This window comes from Miniopterus schreibersii, assembly GCF_964146895.1.
Source record: "Miniopterus schreibersii genome assembly, chromosome: 11".
Taxonomy (NCBI): Eukaryota; Metazoa; Chordata; class Mammalia; order Chiroptera; family Miniopteridae; genus Miniopterus; species Miniopterus schreibersii.
Genome location: NC_138111.1, coordinates 52451432 through 52473603, shown reverse-complemented (window position 1 = coordinate 52473603; position 22172 = coordinate 52451432). Strand labels below are relative to the sequence as shown.

Here is a 22172-nt window from a genome sequence, read left to right as displayed (position 1 = left end):
AGAAAAGGGAAAGAAGGGGAAGAAAAATTCACAAAATAAAAAACAAACAGTGATTGCCTAATTATTATCACTTTCTTAGTAACATGTTTAATTTAACTGGTATTAACTGACATATACTGGACAAGATAATTATCAGGTACTAGTCTTTAGGAAAAAAAACTTCAATAATATGTACCTTGGAATAAAAACAAATATACTCAACAAACAAGGGTACTTAAAAATGTACCAGTAAGAGGTTTGTTTGCCCTTTTTACTCTCATTAAACTTGAGTCCTATCGATTAAATACATATAAACCAACTTGGTCATTCATCTTCTAAGTAAGGTAATGGATAGAATCAGTACAATTTGTACTGTATTTTAAGTGTTCAGAAAGGTAACAATACAAACATTTCACGGATACAGGAGAAATACCAAATTCTCTGGCCAGTATTGGAATCATGCGCAGTTGATATTGCACTGCCACCTTCTGGACAAATGAGAAAATACTCCCTATATAATGCAAACACTAGATACAGGAAAGTGTCCAGAAACAGATTTTCATTTTTAAATTCCAAACTTAGTAAAAGCCTTAAGAATTCCACAGTTTAGTTTCCTTTTAAGATCAGTAAGCTCTCATTTTTAATCATATAGTTTAGAGATAGAAGTTTTCATATGTAGGCAAATTTTCTAACTTTCCTTATGCCTGAATTAGTTTTAAAATTTTATCTCTTTGCTACGATATACTTGATAAATATTACACAACTAGCTAGAGTCACAAGATATAAAGAGCTCTTATGACCTTTTTAGCAAAAGTAAAAATGGGGAGAACTATGAAAATAACATTAATTGCTCAAATAAATGTATTTAATCTCTACTTTTACCTGAGCAACTTCAAATGTAAGTTGGTAATAATACAGGGTGGGGCAAAAGTAGGTTAACAGTTGTGAGCATATGAAACAGTTTATTCTCGTATTATTGTTTATTAATTATTGTATTATTTTCCATCTGAACAACTGTAAACCTACTTTTGCCCCACCCTGTATATGATAGAAAACCTGTCCTTCATTTTTCTATTCTACGTGGACAATTTGTAAAACTGAATCACTTATTTTATAAATCAACTCTCATACTATGTAGAGTTTCCTTAAACCAGCAAATACACACAAACATATGATGACATCTTTAATTGTTCATGCTAATCTATGGGTATAAAAATCCTTATACTCCCATGTTGAGCTGAAGAAATTCTGTCAGTAAGTGAATGTCAAAGTGTACTCTGTAAACCATACACTGTAATGCGATTTTAATAACAGTGTGAGGGCTACATGCACACTGGAGTCCCAATTCAGAATACACAGGGTGTCCCCAAAAAATGTATACACACTTTAACAGCTGATAGTTCAATTTTGAAAGTAAAATTTTTTAAATAAATACTGCCTTTATAATCATTCAAAGTGTGTGTATACATTTTTGGGGGATACCCTATATTTTTACCTAGAAGAATGTAACATTTTCTAGTCTTCAGTCAGAATGAGAAGGATATTAAATGTACTGAACATAACAGAATAGATCATATTTTACAAAAAAAGTTTGCTTTAATTTTATATTTTATATGTATGGATACCTTCTTGTGCTTTTTTTTTGTCACCAATGTGCATTCAGATAAAAGAAAACATTAATGTGGATTAAGGTACTGAGAATTTATCAACATCAAACCACTGGTGTTGTGCCTTCTACCCTTCTGAAACATAGTCAATAGATCTAAATATTTTACTGCACCCTGGCCAATTCATTGTTTGATGTTTAAAAACTCACCCAGAATCAAAGAAAATTTATTAAATTTGAGCCCCCAAATGAGATACTATTAGCTTTGAAAGTCAAGTTTAACTGCGATATTGATGATTCTCTTTTTTCTGTGACAAAATTCACTAGGGAAATCCTGGGTGTCAAAGTACAAAAGCAGATTGCTAATGCGGGCAAAGGGGGGTGGGGGACTATGGGCAATGTAGATATAAGCCACAACACAGTCCCAGCTCTGGGGGTCCTTTAACCCCGAGAACGTCACGCACCGCGCTTCATCTGTGAAGCTAGACATAGAGGAACAATAGCCACATTTTCTATTCTCTAAATAAACTTTCTAAACAAAATTAAGCTAGGGCATTTGGCATTTAAAACTGTGATTTATTGTTGAATTAACATTTTCACTAAACATTATTTAATTTGGCAAATTACATAATTCTTTTTTTAGAAAAAAACTCAAAATGCAGCTGTTATGCTCAATCTAATGATGGGCATCGTAATTACTTTATTTGAATAATATGCATGTGTTAATACTTTCATTGAATTATAAATTATCTGTTGAATGTTTGACAGCGCCATCGAAAGGCAGTGACCCATGATATATAATAGACGCAATATCACAAATATTTCTACTAAAATTTAAGAATTTTTCCACTTTTAAATTAAAGCAACACTTTGAGAGCAGCCATCTAAAGTGTTCTCCAAATATTTCTAGAAAAAAGGTTTTTTCAAATCTTGAGAAAGGATTGGCTAGGAACTGCTTTATTTTTTAATGGGTAAAGGAAGTCAAAGCATCGTGTTGAAAGAATACAAAACAGTGACACTAGGGCAAGTAAAAATGTAACTGCAGCAAAGAAGCAAGAAGGAAAGGTGACAAACAGGGAGAGATAAAGAGCGAAAAGGAGGGACTGTTCAGAAAGTACGCAGAAGGCGAATCTGAATTTCAGGGTGTGAACAAGAATGAACAGAAGAAATTCAACACAGAACTTCAGAAAAAGAACTCCCCTTAAAAATGCATTAAATTTGTCCATGGAAAACAAAACAAAACAAAGCAAGCAAGCAAACAACAGAACAGGCAGGCTGAGAACACAGTACCTACAATCAGAGAGAGAGAAGTGGGATTTCTTTAGGAATATTACCACTGGATACAAAATGATCCCTTTCAAAAATGAGAGTTTAAAGTAAGTTCCTTTGCTGTCAAAAGTTCTGAAGTAACAATATTAGAACAGAAAAATTATTTTTCCCTAAAAGGAAAAGTAGGTTTCCCTTTTAAAATACACATTTTAATGTGAATTAGGATTAAAACAACCAGTAGCCTGTCCGCGAATTACAATTTCAAACAAATTGATTTTAAATTATAATTTCAAAAGACAGTCGTTGATTCTGTCTGCAGTACACCATTATTCATCCTATAATTAAGATTCTGTACCCTTTTCACTATGATTTTATAGATGTGAGCAATAAAAAATATATACACAATGGTTTTTTATTTCAAAATGGCTAACTTCATTTTAACATACAATTATTTCTTTCACAGTATTTCATAATATAAATCTCAATTGTTAAATTGTATATATATTTTTAACATTCTATAAAGGTTGTACAATTTCGTATTTGGGCAAAGAATAAAGAAAAACCTACATTACTCCATTCTAATATTTTGGTTTTTAGAAAGAGTAGTTTACTTTTCCCTTTTCTTATTACATACTTTCAGAAAGCAAATATTTCTAATAGATATGCTCTAAGAGATGAACAGAGAAAAATAAATGAAACTTTCTAAGTAGTCAAAAATTGATATGAAATATATATTTTATTATAACAATCTAGTTTCAGAATTAAGTGATTCATAAGCTCCAAATAGTACTATTTCTATTCCTCTGAGTAGCCTTTACTCACAAGACACCAATCTGTATTCAAACCATAACACCAAAAAAGCGGTTTATGTTAGATACATCAACTACGAAATTAAATTAGTCATTTTTAGAAAAGCTACTCAACTCTCAAAATGTGAAGCTGCAGCTTTTATCCTGCACAGCTATGAATCCCTCTGGACCCAGTGTTCCAATTTAAAAAAAAAAAAAACAACTTATGAAATGTAGTGCTGGCTCTGTTTTCACCAACAGGATACTAAGGAAGAAGTAGTAAGTTGTAGTATATCAAAACTGAGATACACTTAAGAACATGAGTAAGAAAATGTATATGATGCCTGAATCCTGAATTCCTGGGAAAAGTAACTGATATTAGGACTTTACATCACACTCTTAATCTGCCTAAAATTGTATTTTCTCCAGTCTCTTATTGCCACGAATGCTTCAAAACAAGCGTTTTTATCAGAGGTATTCCCATCAAATACAGACCCCACAATGTTTCCTGCAGCCTCCATTCTTACGGCCCTGTGTTCGGGTTTTACTTTGCTTACATCCCCTGTCTTCCTCCTTCCCATCCTGCCTCTGTACTTCCTTCCACACCCATGGACACCTTGTTGCTTTGCCTCCCCTCTTTATTCTAATTTTTAATCCTACCCACCAGTGCAGCCTACACCTATTTTTCAACCTACGCGCTAGAGAAGGTATAGTTGACACACTACAGCCTGGGAGCTACATCCAGCCCACCACCTGTTATTGTAAATAAAGTTTTATTGGAACACAGCCATGTCCATTCGTTTATGTGTTGTCTCTGGCTGCTTTCCTGCTACAACAGAGTTGGGTAGTTGAGGCAGAGACCATATGGTCCACAAAGCCTAAAATATTTACTGTCTGGCCCTTTAAAGAAAATATTAGCCATCCCTGCCGTAGAAGTATGGAAGGAAAGACATGTGTAAAGTTCCTTAAAATTACCACATCTTACCAGAGAATGTATGAACAATTTCTAGTGAGCCAACCTTATACCACTAACACAGAGTGCCATCTCAGAAACTTCCTGGCTCCTTTTTTCTAGTGTTCCATGAAATAAGTGCAGTATCTCCCGATGTATTTTAAAGTTTAAGTAGCCTGGTGTACAATTCAACTGGGTCCAACTTTCCTGGCACAACTACGATCACCCATTCTAGTATCCAATTAATAGAAAATTTAGTAACCAAACAGAACAGGCATATTGGAGAGCCTTTTGTAAATAGAAAGAGAAGAGAATCAGCCAGAGTTACATATACTCTGTACTAACAATAGTAGCAAGAAAAATGTTACCCACACAGACACTCATAAGTAAGCGTGTCATCAAATAAGAATGTCATTCCAAACTCACAAATTCCACAAGGCAGCAGAAAGACAGAATAACAAAAAAGATATTTAGATAGTTCCCGGACTCTGTATGTGCCTAGTGAGAGGAGCAGGGGCTAACGCATGTCGAGACAATGGAAATGACATTAAAATTGGATAGTAATATCTAAAGGGATACTTCCTCTTTCTTTTACCTTTTCCTTGACTACTGACTTAATGAAATGGACAGAGTACAGCACTATTTCTATTCGTAATACTATCATTAGTGCTTCCAAAAGTTCTTCATACTTTTCCAAGTTCTCTTCATACTAGCTCACTGGGTTCTGCCACCCACCTTGTGACACAGCTATTGCCACCCCTAAAATAAGGATACTGACTCCAGGGCTCTTAACATGAAACAATAATGCCTCTTAATCTCTATAATGAAGTTATAAGAGTTGAGGAAATTGTTTCCGATTTTGGTACTTCTTCCATTTCCCTGCCTGAAAACAAAACACCTTTTTCCCCTTTTCTTTTTCCCTTGTCTGGCAGTCTTAGCAAAAGTGGGCACATTTCAGAAGAGGAGTTTTGTGACAAGCAACAGGGACTAGTCTTTAGACGCCCTTGCTTTCCTCAGCAGTCTCACTGGGCCTGGGGCATTCTCACTTGTTCATGTTTCCTCTCCCCCTGTTATCCCCACCCGCACGCGCACAGTGATGACACTGAGACAGGTTACCTGTGCAGCAGTCATCCTTACACAATGGTCACAATCTCACATGGAAGGTCCCCAAACTATGATGTCCCAAGATATACACGACAGTTCGTGCTGTGCTCCACACCTTGGCGCCCTGTCAGCAGCAGCAGGCGCTCCACTGGTGCTCAGCAGGCAGACACGCGAGCCGAACAGAAGGGAGTGAGGAAGTCGCCTGCTTTTACTGGGAGCCTATTTAACTTCACCTATGACTCTGGACCGGAGCCAGAACTCTCCAGTGACTGCCAGCTGCTGTCACCAGGAAAGAGGGCAAAAGCCCCCACCACAACCACCCCACACATATAGTTACATCCCAATTATGGACCTAAGAAACTGATCTCTTGAATCAAATTATCAAGCTGGCTACATCCCAATTTAGGATCTGAAAAACTGAACCCTCAAATCAAATTAGCAAGCTGGAAAACAGGGTGATTTAATCACGGGCATCTTATAAGGGCACTAGACAGCATGATAAATCTGCAACCCAAGTTTTATACCATAGAATGTACCCCCACAAACTGATTACAGTGACCTTGAGCTATTTAAAAAACACAAAACCCACACTTGAGAATGGAGGAATATATTTATGAATTGAATTGTTACAGTCCTCCACACAGAGATATTTTCTTTTCTAGGGTGAATTATTCCAAAGGAGAATGACAGATGATCACCGAAATTAGTTATTTAGATGAGTTTAAGCTAAAAACTGTTAAGCACATGTACATGACATTCTGTGTGTCTTATCTTTAGTTTGTCAAGGTTTTTAAATCCCTCTTGAGCTGGAGTACCATTTTTAGCTTGGCTAGGTCAGAATGACACTGAACAATATGAATGATGACACACCAGACAGCTATATGGACAGAGTTGTCATCAGCAAGCCAGCTGTGCTAACACCTGCATGTCCTGCGCAGCTGATGTTCAGAACCAGGACCCAGAAATTAAGAATGGAAAGGAGTTTGAAGATCATCAGTAACATTTAGAGGGTCGTTAATGAGTCACTAAAAATTGGGTTTTAGAGGCAGGAGATCATGTTTCAGCTTTTAAAACACTGTCAGTTTCATAAATTAAAATTATTCTATAGTCTTTGTATTCCTTTTAAATGCAGGAAAAACTAAAAATCAAAGATAACTATGTATTATCAAATATTCTGGTTAACAGCATTTTTAAGTTTATAAATCACATTTGAAGATCCGGCTATGCAGTGACTTCACCTGTCAGATCCTGTTTGACTCCATTCTACTCCACAATCCACTCGAACAACAGAAGTGATCATCTTTACATTTTTCATAGGCATCAAACTATTACCTGTAAATTCACTGTTAGCATACCTCGCTTTCCTAGAGACATTCCTAAAATTAAATTTAGGCTTTCTCCTCTAGCTCTTAATTAGGCGAAGTACATACACATGCTATTTTTAGCAATCAAATAAAGAAATCAAGTTATAATATCAGCAAGACCTGCCCTGGAATCTAGAGATGCCTTTAGTTAATGTTTAGAGACTGGGTGATGGTAAAAGTTTGGCTCATTCGACAAACATTCATTAATTAAGTGCCTACTGGGTCCCAGGCACTGTGATAGATGCTGAGGATATAAAAATTAAGGAGACAGAATTCCATCCCTCAAGGACTTCAAACTCTAGTGGCATAATTAATCTCTCAAAATGCATTGCCTGGCCTCCCATTTATCTATAATGTCTTGTTTCTCCTGTCAATTGTTATCACCTCCTTCTTTGCCAGAAAGTATTATGTTAATCAATCTCAAACCTTTATCTTTAGCCCTGACTTTCCCCCCAGGGGTCCAGACTCACATGTCCTGCTGTTCACTCCACATTCCCTTAAACTCAGTAGTTCCGAAACAAACCCATCATATCTCCCTTCTCCCTCCTGGAAAAGCGAACGAACTCGCTCCTCCGTGTCCTCCTAGCATCGGCTCATCACACCGCCATCCTGGGACCCCTCCCGGCCCTCTCGCCCACATACCATGTTATTAAATACGTTTCACGTCCCCTCCTCAGCCCCCTACCACATGATCTTGCTTCAAAGCTCATGCAGCCACAGCTTCCTGGCCCTGGTGTCCCCTTCATGACTCAGGGCATCCGCGCACCCGCTCTGAGCCCAAAGCCAGCGAGCAAATGCGGCCGCGCCACTCCCCAGCTTAGCCTCTAGTTGACCTCCCTGCCCCATGGTACAGATCCAGGGTTCTTCAAAGGGCAAAAAAAGTTCTTCCCTGACCTGGCTTCCACCCGCCCCATTCAGCCTCATCTCTCGCACTCTCCTTGCATTTAACGCTGAGTTAAGGATGTCTGGCTGTCATGCTTCCACGCACTTGCACAGGCTACTCTCTCTGCTAGAATGTCCTTCCCGTCTTTCCTCACACCTCAAGGCATTTCCCCCCAGCCAGGCACGAATTGTCTCCTAAGCAACCTCCACAGCCCACCCCTGGGTTTTCTAAGTATGCCTCACAGATGAATAACTCTATCTAAATAGATATAGAGCTGCATCTGTGGGTGCATATTCACTGTGTTATACTGGAATTATCTATGTCTCCACTTTGAGGGAAGGGACTAGGAGATACATATATTTTTTTTCCCAGAGGAGGGCACAGTTCCTGGGACATAATATACACTCAAAAGGTATCTGTGGGCTCAACTACTCATAATAAATATTGTATTTTATTATAAATTAGAAGTTTTAAGTAGCTTTACTGTAGAAGAAAATCCAAAACAGCTTCAGCAAAAACTCCTGTGACTCCCCGGTTATTGTTCCAGGGTCATTTCGGCCTGATAAACTTGGTGGTCTAGATAGCCTTTTCAGGTTTCTGAATTGTGACTTCCTGTTTTATCTTTTAAACACTTGACTGAAAAGGTATTTAACACCTCTCAGTAAAAGTTCAGTGGTAACAAAGTACACTATGATCATACATAGAAAACACTTTAGTTAATTCCTCCATACTTGTAGAACAAGAAATCTCTAAAATCCTCAAGATTTCAGCCATTCTGTTAATTCAACAATAACGAAATAAACTGCAACGAAAAATGTTCAGATTCTTCTCTACATTCAAATATTACCAAATCTACTTACTTTCACCCCCAGCTATGTAGTAAACAAAGATATCTCTCTGCTAAGAATTTGGTTAGTACCCAATAAATACTTAGTTAAGGTAATATTCTCATACCTAACCCTAAGTAAAACAAACATTAACTTACCCTATCCTGAAAATTATTTCAATATAATGATTATACTTTCACTCATTTCCACACAATAAAAACACTTATGACATGTTTGAAGAAGCTCTTAATTTTAAAAATTTTCAATTCCTGAGAAGTCTACATTATCAATAATATAGAAGCCTACTGGTAAAGTTATTAGGAACACAAAAGGATATAATAATAGTGAGTGATATTAACAACAATATGGAGTAAAGTACTCCAAAAGCAGCAAATAAACTGGCAATATCTATTTAAAATCAACTTTTTCAGAACTCTAGAAACTAACTAAAATTTTACAGCAAGCAGCCAAAGCTTAAACAAGAAAAAAACCTGAATCTTGGTATTTAAGGAAATCTCTGTCAAAACACTAGCTGACCTGCCCTGGTGGGTGTGACTCAGTTGGTTGGGTGTTGTCCCATGTACCAAAAAGGTTGGCGGTTCGATTCCCAGTTACGGTACGTTCCCGGGTTTCGGGCTCAATCCCTGGGAGGTGGCATGCAGGAGGCAGCCCACTGCTGTTTCGCTCTCATATCGGTATTTCTCTCTCTTCCTCTCCTTTGCTCTCTCTCTAAAAATCAATAAAAATATTCTATAAAAAAAAAAAAATACTAGCTGACCACTAAATAAGTTAACAGAACAGAGATTTCAGTGGCCACACATGACGAAGAATACAAACTTTACAAAATTACTTCAGGAAATTCACTAAACAAACAACTATTACTAAAGTATGCAGCAACAGCAAACACTGGAGATGGTGAAGAATCTGATTTCCAGAGTCACCACATTGTAACATTCGAAATATCCATTTTCAACAAAAATTTATGAAGTATGCTAAGAAATAAAGTAAGGCCCACACACAAGAAAAGTGGAAATTAATAAGAACTGTCTCTGAGGAAGTCTAGACATGAGATTTACCACAGAATTACTTTAATTATTTTAAATATTCTTAAAAAGTTAAAGAAAACCATGTACAAAGAACCCAAGGAAACCATGAGAATGATGTTTTCCAAAAAAAGAAAATATAAGTAAAGAAGTATAAAGTATAGAAAGGAAACAAACAGAAATTTTGGAGTTGATACATTCAAGTGCGGAAAAGAGGAGAAAAAACCTGTCACCCAGGAATTCTATAGTCAACAAAAACATGCTTCAAAAATGAAGGAGAAAAATAAATAATAGCTGAGGGTGCTCATTATTACCAGACCTGCCTTAGAAGAAATGCTAAAGGGAAAACCTTAGCCTGAAATTAAGGACACTACACAGTAACTCAAAGCCACATGAACAAAGATCAGTAAAATAAAGAAATAAAGGTAACTGCATAGGTAAATATAAAAGTCAGTATTAATGTACTTTTAGTGTGTAACTCTTCTTTTTCCTCTATATGATTTAAAAGAAAATTACATAAAACAATTATAAATTATGTTGATGGACACTCGATGTATAAAGATGTAATTTGTGATAACAACAATATAAATGGGGGATAAACCTATATAGGAGCAAAGGTTTTGTATACTATTGAAACTAAGTTGGTATTAATTCAAACTAGATTGTTGTGAATTAAGATGTTAATGGTATTCCCCAAGGCAACCACTAAGAATAAAACTCAAAATATATAGTAAAACAAAGGAGGACATCAAATGTTATACTAGAAAAGTACTATCTAACAACAAAAAATGGAGGAGACTAATGCAGTAATTGTGAAACAATATAGATAAAATACATATATAAAAAAGGGCAAAAGTCCTTCCTTACCACTAATTTCATTAAATGTAAACTGATTAAACTCTCCAATTAAAAGTTGGAGATTGGCAGAACGGATTTAAAATGCTCTCTACATGCTCTCTACAAGGGACTTATCTTAGACACAGATAGGCTGAAAGTAAGGGAACAGAAAAAGATATTCCATGCAAATAATAACCAAAAGGGAGCTGCAGTGGCTATATTAGTATCATACAAAATAGACTTTAAGACAGAATTTTAACAAGACCAAGAAAGATATATAATTATAAAAGGGTCAATCCACCAAGAAGATACAACAATTTCTAGATATACATGCACCTAACAACAGAATCCCAAAATACATGAAGCAAAAACTGACAAAACTGAAGGGAGAAATAGTTGAACAGTAATAGTCAAAGACTTCAAAATCTCACTTCATTAATGGATAACTACACAAAAGATATCCAAGGAACTTGAAGACTTGAACAATACTGTAAGTCAAACAGATATAACAGACATATATATATAGAATACTCTACCCAGCAAAAGCAGAGTACACATTCTCATTTTAAATGCTCCGTAACATTCACCAATACAGACCATATCCCAGACCATATGACAAACTTTAATAAATTTAAGAGAATTTAAATCAAACAAAATTATCTATTCAAACCATACAGAATTACATCAGAACTGAACAGTAAAAAGATATGTAAAAAAATGCCCAAATATTTTGGAAATGGAACAACACAATGAATAAGTCAAAGAAGAAATCACAGGGAAGTTAGAAAATACTTTGAGATAGAGAAAAACAAAAATACAACATAGCAAAACTTATGGGACACAATGAAAATAGAGCTCATATGTAAATTTATAGTGATAAATGCCTACATATTAAAAAAAAAGAAGCTTTTCATGAAGATGGTGCAGAAAGCAAAGAAGGAAGCCCCCTGCCCCTCCCAAAGCCAAAGCCAAAGCAAAGGCTTCAAAGGCAAAGAAAGCAGTGCTGTTAGGAGTCCACAGCCATTTAAACAAATTTATTTAAATTTATTTAAAAGAGAAGATCTACATGTCACTCACCTTCCAACAGACCAAGACAATGCAGCCCCAAAGGCAGCCCCAATATCCTTGGAAGAGCACCCCCAAAATAAACAAGTTTGACCACTATGCCATCATCAAGTTCCCCCTGACTACCAAATCAACCATGGAGAAGGTAGAAAACAACAATACACTTGTGTTCACTATGGATGTTAAGGCCAACAAGCACCAGATCAAACACACTGTGAAGAAGCTCTACGACATTGATGTGGCCAAGGTCAACACCCTGATCAGGCCTGACAGAGAGAAGGCATATGTTCAACTATGATGCTTTGAATGTTGCCAACAAAACTGGGATCATCTAAACTGAGTCTAGCTGGCTACTGGCTAATTCTAAATACAAAAATTGTTCACTGTTAAAAAAGAAAAAGAAAAGAAAAAAGAGAGATTCCCAAACCAATAACCTAACCATCCATCTTAGAAAAGTAAAAAAAGGAAAACAAAGTAAACCCAAAGCAAACAAAAAAGGACATAAAATATTGGAGCAGAGACAAATGAAATAGAGAAATGAAAACCAATAGAGCAAATCAAGAAAACCAAATGTGGTTCCTTGAAAAGATCAACAAAATTGACAAGCCTCAACTAGATTTACCAAGAAAAAAAGATTAATAAATTACTAAAATCAGGACTAAAAGTGGTGACATACCACTGACCTTACAGAAATAAAGACAATTCTAAGAAAGTGAACAACTGCATGTTCACCTCACCTAGAAATAGACATATTACTGAAAAAATGCTAACTACCAAAACTGACTCAAAAAGAAACAGAAAATTTAAATAGGTCAACTGTGCTAAAGAGTTTGGATCTAACCACAACCATTTTCACTGCCCATGAAACAGCCTGGACATTTCTCCTTCTGTACTACTCTCAGTTTCTCCAAGACAGTGAAATACTACTATTAGACAGTCCAAAATGGCCAGAAAAATAAACTGTGAACTTTGGCATGTCTACATAGCAACATTCTGCAGGGAAACCCGAGATCTTCAGAGAAACCCTCTGGACCACTTCTTTGTAATCCATTCATTCTCACCCAAACTGTAGAAAACAGAATTAGCCCAGTAATCAATTAGCTTTTCCTAAATTTTTACCTGAAGTTTTAAAAGTAATTAATAATTTAAAAACTGCTATATAAATAGAAATTTCCAAAGACATAAATCAAAATAATTATTAAATTTTAAGGGGGAAAAACCGTAAAGCAAAAGTAAATCTACAGTGGCTATAGTCCAAATATGCAGACATCTTTCTTTCTTTCCATATGACACAAAAAACAAAAAATGAACTGTAATGGGAGAACTGTATGGTTATAATTGTCCTGGTGCAGTCAGTCTTTATTATATTTAATATATATATTCTGCCATTCTCATAAGGAAAGGATAACATATATTTTATATGGATGATAGTTTTTCTCTGGTGTCAGTATCCACTGCCTAAGCCAGCTGCTATCTAATGCAGCTTCCTCCAGCTGGAAAGAAGAACAATCGGATATCAAAAGCAACATTAACTGCATAAAAAGGTATGGCATATATATGTGGCATCACTGAGTTTCCTATCCAAGGTACACATAAATAAATCTAACCAAAAATGTCTCTTTTCCTACAAATCTAAATTTCAGATTTCTAGCATATATGGATTTGATGTGACTATATTTAAATTATACTGACTGTGTAAACTTTTCCAAATGAGATATGAGAGAGAGAGAGAAATGAGTTTTACACAAACATTATTTTTTTAAATAGCTCTCAGAATATTACATATTTTTCCCAAAGCTTTAGTGATATGAAATAATGCTAGTCACTTTCAATATATAAAAGAATATGGAAGCCCAGTGTTTCCAAAATGTTAAAATGTATTAAATATTAGTTTGCTAATGTTTATTAAATGTTTCCTTAAACTATACTCTGTAATAAATTTGATTGACAAAATTATTCTAAATATGATTCATTCATAAACTATGTATATCTTAAAAGTACTAGGTATTTATGTTTTCAACAAATTGTCAATTAGACAATAACAGAAACACTCGTAAATTTCTCTATTTTTAAATAGTGAAATAGTGAACACATCTTTGAATCTGAAGTGCTAACAAAATATACAGCCAATTAATATATTAAGTTTTTGGTAATATAGTATCTTTATCATGCTGCTCATCATTACAAATGAAAAGCCAATTTACCATACAGAAGTAATAAAAAGAATAGAGTATTAAAGACATTGAATTTCTACTTTAAAAGTACATTCCTATAAGAACATAAATTACAACCTGAAAAATATGACTCCCTAGTTAAGATATACAAGTACTGCCAAATACAATACATTATGTCTCTGTCCTTATATACATATATAGGATAGTAGGTTTAAGAGTGGTGAGAGGTTAGACAGTGTGGTCAAACATTTTATGATTATGAGACATGTAAGAATCTTAATGACCTCTGGTTCGTTCAGCAAAGACCACAAATAATTCAAGTGCAATTATACTAGTTTGGAGAAACCACTATTTTCATAGGTTTATCATGTACACAAAGTGAATTCTGAAAAGTTATGCAATACAGCACTATATAATACAAATTTTAGTCATTTGAAATGACCTTTTGTTCGTTTATTTTTAAAGAGAGTAAAAAATGAATTAAAGTGCTTTGCACTTACTAAAAATAATGACTGGGAGAAATGTGTCATAATACAAGTTGAACAATATTTAAGAAAAATTACAGTACCTTATGGAGCATATTTTCTACTGTTCTCATATGATTAGCAACACATTCTTTGTCTCTAAAAAGAAATAAAGATTAGGTATTAGTAAAACGCAAGCCTTACTACAACTGTTAAACATTTTGGTATAAGTTGCTATTATTGAAAAATAATGGTTAGTTATCATACTCCTTCTAAAAGTGTAAAACCTAACTATATTCACTGGAATATCTCCACATTTAACTCTTATCTTCAGTTATATTGCCTGTCATAGATTAGAGGGGGAAAAATCTTAAGGATATCTTCAAAGTTAAAAGAGTAAAAAATAAAGAAAAACAAAATCATGGTTATATTATTGATTTAAAAAGTGTTGAAAAGGCTAAACTTTCATTCTTTTGATTTCTAATAAAACATTTTAAAATATTAGTGGTGAGGATATATTATAAATGGCCATACTATGCAAAATAATATTTTCCTTCTGTATAATCTTTTGTGCTATAATAACTGCACAAAAATTGTATATGACCTAGACTAGAACTAGGTAAAGTTACTCGTTTCTACCATTGGCTTTGTATATTGAATTTGGCCTTAATAATTAAATAAAAAGTTTGGATGAAACTGCTAAGGACAAAAATTTGATGTTAAATTATAAACTAAAAACTGGAAGCAATGAATTAGCTCTCCAAATTTCACAGACAAGCCAAATTCCTGAATTAGCAACAATGTTTTGATACAATATGAATTCTGGAGGTTTTATAACCTTGTTTTTCTTAATCTCAGAATTTTCAAAGCTATAAGACACACTAGTAATCACCTACTCATTTGACCTGAGGAAACTTAAGACTGAACAATGAAAACAAAAAGCTGATTTAGTCATATTTCTATTTTTTTAAACGACAATTACATATACCTAACATGGTGATGCAATGTTATACAGCTTTACAATTTTCAAAAGAACTATTGGTGGGTATTCAAACATGCCATATTTTAGCCTTGTGTAAACTGATTTTTCATTATGTATGAGCAAGTTCCCAAGCTCACTGGCAAAGCTGAGGATATCCTGAGATTGCAGATTCCCCGTCCTATGATTTAGTTTACAGACTATATTCATATTTCATGATAAGCATCTAACAAGAGAGTTTTTCTCAAAAATTTTTAAATTAATATATATATTTTTTGTGAGTACAGGAATCCAGAATTCCAAATTTAGAAAACAGTGAGTTTATTAAACTTAGATGTTTTTTTAATCCATAAATAGATTTTCTTTAAGCCATGCTGTTGTACAAAGGACTGTCTTAAAGTACTCCATGTAATTTAATGTGGGGAACAAATAAAAATGCCCAAGAGAACTGTTCAATTGGAACTTCACAGTACATGTCAACTTGATTACCTGGTAAAAGGAAAACACTCTCATCACATTTACATAGTTGTTCGCTCTGAAAACTGTATATTTTTTCTATTTAACATATTAGAATATACAGCTATAAAATTAAATGACTTTTCTATGATCAGTATATTTTTATTGCACTTAAAAATATGCTATGATACACATGTTGATTGCACACTAACGTTTTTATAGAAATATTACTTGCAATATTAGTGTATTATAATATATGCAGAGCAAAATTTGGAAGAAGTGGGGCAGAAGGGGATAAGAAATATACGATAGGAGAAACTATGCAAAACTTTTAAATAAAGAGGCTTACATTCCATATTAATGAAAATATGGTTTCAAACATGTAATACTACAACAGAGCCCCAAACACACCTAATTAGACACTATATAGACACTTATACTTTTCTGAAGTTCCTCAATAAAATATACATTTCGAATGTTGAGTTAAGAGTTTTCTTTTCTGAGGATATATCAGAGAATTTCAAAGAGAGACAGCTGTACTTTTGTTTTCTAACACTGTATTATCCAGGGCTAAAACCCGGAGCATGAAAGTAAGAATTGATCTTTTGTCTATTTTAAGTGATCTCCCCAAGGTGCAAATGCTCACTTGGCTGCCATGCGGAGGGCACTCTCCGCATCGTGGATGCTCTCCTCCAGTCGACGCTTGTCCTGCTCCAGCTGGGTAAGATGTCTATTGAGCTGACGCAGAGATTGATCTTTTCTTCTCAGCTCCATCTTTGCCTCGGAGAGACTCTGCAAGCAGACAGAAAACAGAGTTACTTGTCAGCCCTGATAATTAACTTCAATTTATGCCATAGGCTATTAAACAAAGAAGGATACAGACTGACTGAGCAGTAGACTTGGGTCATTACACATCAAGGTTTAACAAATTTTCTGCAAAAATTTTACATACTTACTAATGAGAAATGATAGAACCGATAAGATTTTGAAAAATGTTTAGCTACAAAACACACCTCTGTTTTATTTTTTTAAATACTGCAAGGCAAGGCCATTTTATTCTTACTAAAAATATCTACTTATAAAAAACCCCCATTGCATTTTCTTTTAATGATGAAAAATGAAGATTTTGGGGAAGGGGGAGCACGTCAAATTTATAGGGTCTATTTAAAACCAGAACCATCATATGCCCAAAGTATGTATATGACTGAGAGGAAGGTGGATTATGATACCTGTAAGAGAAAAGGGAACCCAAGATTTAAAAATACCACTACTGTCTTTACAAACCTATCTACAACCGTTGCTAGAGACATGTCCGTGGACAAACTGGACTCCAAAATAAAATTCTCTTACTTCCTATAAGTAACTCTCATGTTCAGAATAGCAACACAATGTGATCAACATGTTTCAACAGAGAAAAGTATAAATAATACTTGTAGTTGGAATTATCTATATTCCATAAGTATTTTACTAGTCACAGAAGTATTAAATCTGTTTATTGCTAGTTGCTATTTGCTTTAATCTGAAATATTCTCTTAGCATAAAAATTTCAAGATGAAGGTTATACAACTTTTTCTTGACTTTAGGGCTAAAAGTTTTAGGATCAGAAACTCTCACATTTAAAAGAGAATTTTCTAGACCTCATTTAAAATTCTAGGATGAAAAACAGTATAGGAATCAGAGTATTTCTTAGCACTAAAAATCTGCTCACTCCTTTGCCTATGAAATTTCTAAAATATAAGCTTATCAAACAGTTTTTCATTTAAAAACTGTTCGACAGTGAGCTGAATGACTGACTGCATATATATAATATTTTTTTCTTCTTGCTCAGTTTAGCCACACATATTAACATTCACAACTATGCTTCAAATATCCAGTAAAGAATATCCAAAATGCAATAATTTCATATTTCAAACTCTTCTAATAGTATTCTTTTAATGCATTCACAATAGGTAGTATAAAAACTCAAGCTGCCTGCATGCAGCTAATACAATTAATTTGCTCTAAATGTTAGTGAATGAAAGCAATCATCACTCAAATCAGGTATTTTAAAATATTGAATTTTTAAATACAGTATTTCACATTTCAAATAGTCAAGCTACCATCAGACAAGTAGAAGTCAAAAAATTAAAAATAAGCAAACTGTGATTACTTATTAGATATCATATTTTACTTTAACTCTTTGGTATTAACAGATCTTTAAGAACATCTCACCATAGAAATAGTCAGATTCAAACCAACTTCAAAAAGACAAGGAACAGAATTTTAAAGCCATGGTAAACCTACTTATTTTGTGCCAATGTTAAGATATTTAAAGGCATTGAAGCATCATGAGATTTCTTCATTTAAAAAAGTAATAATAAAACCCATATTTGATTCCTTTTAAAGCCAGTATTTCTGACATATTTCAGGTAATAAAAAAATGCCATTTTTCAGGTATGAAGATAAAACTAATGATCCACCACCAGTTAGTTACACATAAAGCTTGAATTCTTTTTCCAACAGAAATAATAGATTTGTGCCAACCCATTCAAATTCTCTTGCTCACTAACTCTTATGACTAGAGGTGTATATTTGTGAGGGGTATTCAGGATATTGTCTCTGGCATTGTACAGGCTGAAGCTCGCTGGTCCAACCTGAGTGAACCCATGACTCTGGAATCATTATAAAATCACACCTGACTTTTCAACAGTCCTATGATACCCTTTCAAAGAAGATACAACTCATAAAATTAACATTTCTACTGTATGTCCAATCTTCTTTCATTTTTGTCTTTCAGGGACAATAGCAGGGAGCCACCATCTCTCCTAAAGTCTGTACTATTTCAGAGTTATAGCTGATGAGCCTGTTCTAAGACTGAAAATGAACAAGAAGTTATACAGATCATGCTACCTTAGTGAAAACAGAGATAAAAGTTTTTTTAGAAAATCATTATATTTCTATAACTTATACACACAGAAATCTTATTTTAAAGAGCTGAGGGACATCACAATGGAAGCTATATACATCAGTGGGTCCATGGAGATGTACGCAAAACACCAAGACATAAAACGTGATTCAATAATATGTCTTTTCTCTAATACTCCCCTTTCTTGTTTTTGATGATAAAGTAGTTATCTTTTAAAATCCTAACACTGAGCATTCAAGAAAGAAAAGTATATTTACATATATGTGTGTATGTATGTATCACACATATATGCCTATATCATATATAACATATGTTTTGTATATATATGTATATGTATATATATACACACACAATTTTTAATTCAGCTTTTCTTTCCTCCTGTTCAGATTTACCTAATTAAAACCCATGATAAACTTTATGGACTCTAATATTTCCAGCTGAATGACTGAAACCAAGAGGGTGTGCCTCTGGGCAACAAGGCAACAATGATAAGCAGCAGGTTAGCCACTAATTTCTCAACCAGGGTAGACTGTGAAAGTGTGATGTTCTGATATCCAAGAAGCTGTTCAGGAGAGAATAGGATAAATCAAGTTTAATAACTCTGCCCCTAATTGTTCCCCCAATGCTCAACTCTAATTACTCGGAGAACTCTCCTGACTGTCACCTGATATTAAGTTGTTGGAGGCTGAGCCTGGAACAGCGAGATAATCAATAAACATTTAGTGGGAGAAGAATGAAGATCCTGTTAAGCAGTGGGAACCTGCAGCACCCAAAGCCCTTCTGCTCATGAGAAAACCTATGGGACAGCCATAGTGATTGCAAAGCAATAATCCAAAGCACTGTTTTCAGGCCTTGAGGCCTTTGGGCAACAGTACATTTGAGGAAAAAAGGTTAACACGGTCACCCTAATTACAGCCCACTTTCACATACTTCATATATAAGCGAAGACAAGCCAATTAGGTAGGAAGGAAGATAAGGGAAGTTTTATTTGTATACTAATTAAACCCCTGATGAAATTAAAGGAAAAACATACAGCTCTGTAATTGTGTCTGAGAAAGGTCACTTCAGGTTCAGTTATCAGAACAGCACAGCCTTGAGATATTTCACTTAATCCACAATACAGCCCTCATTTTGTACTCGGGTCTTAATATTTACCAAAAAAAAAGAATTAAAAGCCTGATACTGCATTTATCTTTAAACTGTGTTGTGAACAATTTTAGCTGTTAGAAAGTTAATGTGAAATATGATAACAAGAGTTTTTTTTAAAAGGCAGAAACAGTCCAGCTACACAAAAACCAATGCCACAATATTATTTATCAAAGGCTTACGAGTTTTCACTTTAAGTCCAAAATTTCTACAACAAAATCCCAAACTGACTGCATTTCAAAAACCATTCTGCAAGATATTTATTGTATTTCTTTTTGGATAATGCTATTGCTCACCTTCATGTATACCCCTCATAGTCCAGGGAGAAAAAGCCAAAGCTCTCACTAAACTCTTCTTATAAGAAGATATTTTTACATCTGGTTGTTTTCCTGAGGTGGCCATGAAAAGCTATTACTACTAAATGAAAGCTGGCAGGAAAAGTATACATACCAAGGGAGTACAGTCATGTGCTGCTTAACGACAGGGGTGCCTTCTGAGAAATGCGTATTAGGTGATCTTGTTGTGTGAACATCCTAGGGTGCACTGACAAACTTAGGTACAGCACACTACACACGCAGGCAACACGCAGAGCCTACTGCCCCAGGCTGCAAGCCCGGGCAGCATGTTACTGTACCACTACAACGTAACACTACGGTAAGTTTCTGTGTATCTAAGCACATCTGAACATGGGGAAAGTACAGTCAAAATAAAAAACTGTACACCTGTACAGGGCACTTAACATGAATGGAACTTGTAGGACAGGAAGCTGCTCTGGGTCAATCGGCGAGTGAGTAGGGAGTGAATGTGACCACCCAGGACATGATTGTGCACCACTATGGACCTTATAAACGCTGCACACTTAGGCTACACTGAATTTCTAAAACACTGAGATTAAGTCAAGCACGAGAGAAAATAACACAATCAAGAGACACAGTAAACACCAGACGTGTGGCTGCTTGACATAATGTTTAACAGCAAACTTTTTTTATAAATAGAAAGAGTACACTCTAAAATAACATTAAAGCCCGGCCGGGCATGGCTCAGCGGCTGAGCGGCGACCTGGGATCCAGGCGATCGGGGTTCGATTCCCGGTCAGGGCACATGCCCGGGTTGCAGGCTCGATCAATGACTCTCATCATTGATGTTTCTATCTCTCTCCCTCTCCTTTCCTCTCTGAAATCAATAAAGATATATTTTTTAAAAAAATAAAATAAAATAACAATAAAAAGTACGGCATAGTATGTATCGTAAATACACAAACCAGCAACAGTCATTTATTATCATCAAGTATTATGTACTGTGTATAACCGTATATGTTATACTTTTATACAACTGGCAGTGCAAGTTTGTTTACACCAGCATCACCACAAACACAAACACATGGGTAATGTGTTGACCTACAACATCATGATGGCTACATCACTAGAAATTTTTCAGCTCCGTTATGATCTTATGGGAACACTGTCGCACATGCAGTCCATCGTGGACTGAAATGTCACTATGTGGCACATGACTGTAGTTGAGTATAGGGAAAGCTTAGAGACAATACATGGTAGAGGTGAGTGTCTACAGATCCACACACTGCCTGACTGGGTAGCTCAGTTGGTTAGAGTGTCATCCTCAGACTCCAAGGTTGCAGGTTCAATCGCCAAACAGGGCACATACAAGAATCAACCAATGACTGCATAAATAAGTGGAACAAGAAATCGATATTTCTCTCTCTCTCTCTCTCTCCCCCTCTCTCTCTAAAAATCTATAAATAAATTAAAAGTTTTTTAAAAGACCCAGACATTTTTAAGTGTCTTTTTCTCTTATCTATAGTTTCTTAACTATCTATAATAACATGTATTACTATTGAACAAAAACACAAACTATTTTTAAGTCAAATATAATTTAAAATGCCAAAGTTTTAAATGTTTATTAAGGCTAAAAAATTTTTAAATAAATGTTAACTATAACTTGAAATTCTATTAGGTTGCACCTATAAGAACATTTTGTACAGTGGAATTTTTTTTTAAATAACAGCTTTTTTGAGATGTAATTCACACGCCACATAACTCACCCATTTAAACTCTACAATTCAGTGGGTTTTAGTATATTCACAGAACTGTGCAACCCTCACCAGTGGAGATCATTTTTAAATAGTTCTTTTTTTAAAAGACGCAAAATTTATCAAAACAACATAGTAAATATAGTATGTCTCATTTCAGCAAACTCTAATTTTAAACTACTCAAGATATATAAGTATACACAAAGTTAATAATTTGGTTTTGCAATAGTTTCAAAAATATAAAATTTATAATATGAATTCCCTGAATCAGAATGTTTGAT

General features: G+C 34.8%; 1 protein-coding gene and 1 pseudogene across 2 annotated transcripts in view; one reads left to right on the top strand and one right to left on the bottom strand.

The window, feature by feature from the left end:
• CCDC171 (coiled-coil domain containing 171) overlaps positions 1–22172 on the bottom strand; it is a 237488-nt gene that overhangs the window by 61453 nt on the left and 153863 nt on the right. The window contains exons 23-24 of the mRNA XM_081151147.1: positions 16437–16582; positions 14460–14514 (exon numbers count right to left, since the gene is read on the bottom strand). Of these exons, the coding sequence (XP_081007273.1) occupies positions 14460–14514; positions 16437–16582 (201 nt within the window). The remainder of the gene's footprint in view (positions 1–14459; positions 14515–16436; positions 16583–22172) is intronic.
• Positions 11565–12052, top strand: LOC308563849 (large ribosomal subunit protein uL23 pseudogene; annotated as a pseudogene). Its single transcript has one exon. The product of its transcript is annotated as a large ribosomal subunit protein uL23 pseudogene (transcript).